This window comes from Sphaeroforma arctica, assembly GCF_001186125.1.
Source record: "Sphaeroforma arctica JP610 unplaced genomic scaffold supercont1.152, whole genome shotgun sequence".
Classification (NCBI taxonomy): domain Eukaryota; class Ichthyosporea; order Ichthyophonida; genus Sphaeroforma; species Sphaeroforma arctica.
In genome coordinates, this window is record NW_014040406.1 from 92,781 (window position 1) to 99,800 (window position 7,020).

Below are 7,020 nucleotides of genomic sequence, written 5' to 3' on the forward strand. Positions count from 1 at the left end.
ACACACACACACACACACACATAAATATATATATATATATATAGAGCCAATATTCTTGCATACTCGTGCAATGATGTACTATATAGTATTATTGATGCACTATATTGTACTATTGAATATATTACTATTAACTATCTTCATGATCGACTGTTTGCCCCAACCAACGCCCTCCGACATTGTCATAGACAGAGTCTCAGAGCTCAAGCGTACCGTCACATGGAGATGTACTATGTATTTTAGTATTAAAAGTAAAAGTAAATTTCATATTTTACCATATACTCGAAACACGCCATCTATCATTAGGAAGTCATCGTGCATTTATTTGAGATCATTCTAAATCGCTATATTGAATTTTGTGACTATTGCAGATCTCATATTTGCATTTCCTACTCCCCTTACACGACTCGTCTATCGTCTGCGACGGTTCTGGACTGATATATTGGACTTTCAGTCCACCGCCTAACTGTTGTATAGACTTATTGGTATGGAAACGGTAACGGTGTGTGTCCACGCTGTCTCCATTTACATCTGCGATCATGCTGACTACTTAGTGTATTATTCACTATCTGTAATATGGCTCGACCATCCAGTGCGTAGTGCTAATAACAATGCTTTCACTAAGACCGAAAGGATACCCTATCTTGGGACTTGTGCCTAGAATGCGTTTGCATTGCGCAGCAGTATAAGAATGCGACTGCAGTGGTAAAGCTGCACTCAAGCGAGCGTTGATACGTCGTTGAGCACAATACTAGTAGCATATTTCCGATTGGCGGCGTAGCACTCAGATAAGGGCGTCAACCAGGGGTTTTTTCTATATCGCCGTGTGTGCACAAGCATATCTCACTTCAAACCAGATGTGTGTATGAGCGTCAGAATTCGCCATTGTGCAGAGCCACCCATGTTCCAACATCTAGGCCGAGTGCAGTGATTCGTCATTTTCTCGTTGCGAGGTGATTGGAGAGTGTAACTGTTTCGGCGGAGAAACACACTTGACCCGATAGCAAGTGGACCTGTCTTAATATAGCCTGTCTTCGCGAGTATATCCTCGAATCAACTTAACCTCCAACTTTAGTCATATCGGATCTCCTCACCACCCTCAAAACAACTTGTGGTTTGCACTTCGGCCATCCTTACCTCTACACAGTCACAACATGGTCGCTCGATGTGAAGCCAGCGGTACTATTCTGTATCTTCTCCGGCCCTGTCTGTGTGGGCATGAGACCTACTTTGCTGCCCACAGTAGTACTACCCGCCAGTCGGTTTGTTTCGTTGGTGGTGTGCTCATGTTGCTCTGCTGTGGAGATGACATGCGGGAAGCCCAGGGGCGTCTGCCAGTAGCTGCAGTCGCGGAACATTTGCTCGCTCTTCATCTCTGAGTCTGGTGCAAGTAGGCAAGAACACACATAGATATAAGCTTTAGCGGTTGTATTTAAAGTTGTCTATTCATTAATATGGGGGTTGGAAACCGCACGCACTACTTCACACAACCCCCAAAGAAGAGGCTGTCTAACCAAGAAGCATTGGGTCTGTGTAAATAGATAAGAATGCGCGTGACGGCTGGAGCTTATATATCTATTTACAGATACTGTCATGAGCCAACATTGAGAAGAGTGAGGACGATACGATCATGCCTAAACTGGCGACAAACAAGGTCACGCCGGAGCGCGGAAAGTAGAAACAATCAGAAAAGTGAACAGTCCATAAAACATATATACTTTCAGCGGGTTGCAACATATGGCTTCCACCAAGCACAGCAATCCCTCGACTGACAATTGTGTAGAGGTCGAAAAACACCTCCTGCGGTGTCCGCTGCGGGTCTTATTTTAGTTACATACAACTTACCACAAACGGAAAACTGGTTGATTTGGTAGAAGAACAATATTACCTTTGCAGCAGTGGATAATGAAGCGGTTCATAAGAACTCCACAGATCAATCCTCCGACGATGCCCATTGCAATTGACACCGCCGTGGCAGCCAGCTTTCAGAGTGAAAAGATATAAACAGGAAATCAGACAGGTGTGTAGTATAAAATATATATATATATATATATATATATATATATATATATGTATGTGGATATATACGATGTACAAAACAGTTATAAGTATTAAACATACATATTAGCTATTATATATAAATAGGTATATATATGTATGTAAATTTAAATGTAAATGTAAATGTAAATATACATATATATAAATATACATATATATATGTGTGTGTTTACATCATGTAAATATACATATATACATATACATACATATTATATATATATATATATATATATACATATATATATATATATATATATATGGGCATAGGTTGCATGCACACGTGTATATATGTACGTGTATCTCCGGTTCATTTGAATGTGCATGTGCTGCAGGGCTGTTTGGACTCGCATGCAAAGTACTATACTTGATAATTGTGATCAAACCAGAGCCCACTGTAACAGCTACGGCACATTCTATCTAAAGGCGCGTCAAGAATAGATCCTGACCAATTTCACGTCTGAGATACGCTCAAGGCTTCTCACACAATTGCTGGATTTCAAGTGTACAGAGACTTAACTTGATATAACGACTGGTGTGGTTGACGTGGGCATACGCGATCAGTATCACAAGAGAGCTGCACTACCCACGCTATGGCAATCAGCGAACGACAGTACTGGAGTGTCCCTTGTGCATCAATCTAAACAACAACCATAGCCTATGCCCAGACTCATACAACGGGTACTAAATATAATCAACAATACACCTGAACAAGCATCATACCTGATACAGAGGCTGTTGTGAATCATGTGGATAGACGCCATCCGTACCACTAGACAGCGGGATCAGCGCCACCACCGCAATCAGCGAACCCCAGAGCCCAGGTGTGCCGTGCAGATTAACCACACCACACACATCCTGGATACCATAGCGATGGTGCAGGTGTGGGGTGAGGTACACATACCCGACCGTGGACATAGTGCCCGCGACAAAGCCGCAGCCTATTGCGGTGGCGGGATAGATGGCCAGATCGCCGATAACGCCCATGGCCACACCCCCGGCTAGGGTGCTGTGTGTAGAGAGTGTAGTGTATAGTGTATAGGGTCTATAAATGAAGTGGTGTGTGTAGTGAGTGTAGTGTATAGTGTTGATAAATGAAGTGCTGTGTGTAGAGAATATAGTGTATAGTGTCGATAAATGAGGTCTCGATCTGTAGATTGTGAGCGGTATGGAAGCCTGTATGGTTACAGGGTATATCACACCAACTGAAGTGAGGCGGAATTGCAGTTAAATGCATACAGTTACAACAAAACGCAACAAATGGTTACACCTGCGAAAGAACATACCTATTCTGTACATGCACGACATCGATGCGATTGCCACGGCTGAGGATCCTACTCCACATGATGGTTGCTACAGTACTGCCACACAGAGATAGGAAAGTATTGATGACTGTCCTCATTCTCAATTCCTGTGACAAGAATAGGTATATACTCGATGAATATGCGGGAGAGTGATGATAAGTACAAATATACGCAACAGTAGTTCTTGTATACTGTATATACCCATCTATATATGCATCCAGCATTTTTGGTTCAGGGCATAGACACTGCAGTGCGCACGTGGTTCAACTACTGTTAACACACATGGCACTCTGTCACACGTGCGAAACGCCTTAACCGAAACATACACGTGAACAAATGCTCTGATTCTTCGGTTGTGACTCACCTCAGTGGACGCAATCGATGCGTTGAAGGATGGCCACAGCATCCACAAAAACAAAGTGCCAGCCAGCGAAACCATATCGCTGACATATACACTGCTCTCGTCTTCGTGCATGTGCTGCGTATATTTGAATAGACAGTTCAATGAGTTTCATACGACGATGAATCGTAAAAGGAGGAGAAACGTTTTAGGCACCGACTTTTGTACCCTTAAGAGTAATAGTATCAAAAGAGCAGCCAATAGTACCAAAAGTAACCGTTGGAAATGGCCGACTTCATTGCACGAGGAAGCATATTATATATATATATATATATATATAATATAGGCACGTGATGCTCTGCCAATACAATCACGCGATTAATAAATGCATGTATAGTATTGAAATGAGCATGTAAGTCGTGCAAGGCACATCATATGCACAGTATACAAATAACCACCTGAACAAATAATCTGGATTCACGTTACCCATCACCACCGGAAAAAAAAATGAGAATATAAAATCATACTACGAATGAAGTTTAGACCGTAAATGGGACAACCTACCGATTTTGTGGTCCTCAGCCAGTAGCATACAACCAGCCCAAATACTGCGCCAAACATGTGTATGTACATGCCGCCACCCACGTCCACTGCTTCTAGCTTAAAAGCACATATGTAGATATTCAAATGAAAGAAGAATGGCTCGACAATCGCCAGGACAGCCAGTTGGCACGGTGTCACCTATCAGGTATAGAAGAGGGTTCGGATATCAGAAGGAAACATGGATAAATCCATGAAAATGGATAGCTCGAACATATTTGAGGTGTGATAAAACCTAGGTTTTCAATGAATAGTCTTACAATTGTGTATACGTACATTTTACAGGACACCTTGACGAGCACGTGAATATGTAAATTGAGATGCCTGAGGCTGAAATGAAAACAAAGTTGGGTGTGCACAAACGGTGCCGAGAGCCGACATATGCTCGCCACATGTAACTACTAAATAGAACAATTGCACAAACGCATTACATGACAGTTTACAATAGTTGCAGGAGTGATATGGATGAGGAGGACAAGCAAAGAACACCAATAAAATTTTCTGTGTTGCTATACACACGTATAAGCAGAATATTGTTCTGAATAACTTCCAAAAGACATGGCAGCCGGTCCGTAGAAGAGAGCACATATGTCCGAAATATGCGTGTACGTGTTGAAAAGTTAGAAGTTCTTCTCATTCAATTTATATTGCATACCTTTCCCAAAACAGCACCGAACGAAATCATAACAGTGGCTGCCGCAAACAGGCCCCCAATTATCACATGTATATCTAGTCCTCTCCGGGTATCGAAGCTAGCGTCGTATTTGTCAATCTGATTTCGAACCAAAGAGGTGATTCATATTATTTACATACAATGCTCAAGGCACTGAGCCAATCGATCGAGTGCAGGAACATATATTCATTTCGTGAACATGTGCATACGACACTTCCCATTTAGGTCGAACATGTGAAATGGCGCGCGGTACCATTGAGAACTAACTATGAATAGTCACTCGTTGGAAATACCTTTCATATACAGAGTGCTATAATCGCTGGACTAAACTGGTATATATCACAGTCACAACTATACACGAGTGTTCCACCATGCCCCACTTTGCTTTTGACGCCGAACAGTTCTAGACGCTGAACAGCTCTAACAGTGATATACAATCAAGAATCAAGAAAGAGGTACCAGCGACATACCTCAATGAAGAAAAGCTCGAGGAGGATGCCCCACTCAGCGGCCATGACCGAAAACAACAGTGTCCAAGTAATTGAGCTAAACCCGTGGTGTCTGAGGAATGACATCTGCAATGTAGAATCGATGACGGGTGTTGGTATCGCAGAGAAATGCATTAAAATATAAGCGTAGAACTGTGATACTGTTGCCGTAGCTTGCTTGGCACAATATGTAAGAGCTATGTATATGCATAGGAATAGGCTAAACCACGGATTGAGAAGGGCTTCAGGATTGGGATTCATCCACACCACCACACCACCAACCCAAACATGAATACATAGGTGTCTGCTTTGTCCGAAATGGAGTTTACATCAGTGGACGTCACTAGTGCGCACATGTATTTAATACCTGTGCATTAGCTCATGTATTTAAGCACACGCATGTATTGGACGCCTCTGTTGCAGCACAGATGTCCACTACGGTAAAACAACAGAGTAAGCACCTGAGCTGTCACAGATGCCTGATATGGCAAAACAAACCAGCCAGAGAAAGAACCTGAGCTGTCTGGGGGCGAACGCAGTGCCACAAACATGCAAGTCATATAGTAGGTAAAGTAATACGTTATGCCTTACCAGAAAACCGAACCCGAAGAAAACCATAATGGAGGTATCGCGGAAGTAGGGGTAGATGCCCATATCATTGGTCTCCTCATAGTCTATCCATACGGCGTAGAGCACTGCGGAGAGCATCAATCATTTTGTAACAACAATGAGCCGCAGCACAGAGGAGGTGGGTAACATGGAACAAAACTCCGGTGAATTATGTGTGTTGGCGAGTTTACAAGATATACACTTGTAGATAGGGCGATAGATCATAACTGTAAAATAAGAATCAAGACACAGGAAAAGAACACAGCTTGAGCATTGGCGTAAGCAGGTTATAAAGACTGTGTAGGGATATACCTAGCATTATAATCTGCCATGCCACCGTCAGTACAGTAAACTGTTTGATGTCAGGTGCTTGATGAATGCCTGTGTCTGATGAATCAGTAGAGTCATCTGCATCCGTGGCGGACCCTTCTGTTTCATCCAAGTGTACAACTGCAATCGGTGCGGGGTCTTTGTAGTGTGCAATGGTAACACTGCGCTCTTGCCTGCCCATGCGACCGCCTGGCAAAGATTGCTGCCTGGGAAGAGATAGGGGAATATGTATATATATATATTGATAAAATTGAGACCACAACAACAAACATAACCTTTGATTAACAAATTTGCATGATAGTAACTGCCATACGGACAGACAGTAGTTGCACAAAACGCAAAAATAGTGTCGACTGCACAAAATACTCCTGTATGCGTCAACCGTACATCTTGCAGCTTCTATCGAGCCATGCAGGTCGAAAAGCAACTTTTAGAAGGCATAACTACATCGTTCAATTATTAAGCTTTGCGGAATTTTAACGAAAATTCTGGAGACAAAAACCAAACAATAACAAGCACCACCAGCAACGCTATATACATATACATATACATACATAAACATACAACATACAACATATATATATATATATATATATATATATATATATATATATACTAACACAC

General features: G+C 42.2%; 1 protein-coding gene across 1 annotated transcript; it reads right to left on the bottom strand.

The window, feature by feature from the left end:
- Positions 1–536: 536 nt before the first annotated feature.
- SARC_03115 (hypothetical protein) lies at positions 537–6,577 on the bottom strand (the record flags this gene model as incomplete). The annotated part of the gene is made up of 10 exons (XM_014303108.1): positions 537–1,378; positions 1,886–1,979; positions 2,776–3,061; positions 3,339–3,463; positions 3,721–3,834; positions 4,261–4,437; positions 4,952–5,068; positions 5,440–5,544; positions 6,049–6,152; positions 6,379–6,577. 10 exons carry the CDS (start codon positions 6,575–6,577, stop codon positions 1,137–1,139), a joined length of 1,563 nt encoding a protein of 520 aa, XP_014158583.1. The 3' UTR covers positions 537–1,136.
- Positions 6,578–7,020: the final 443 nt, after the last annotated feature.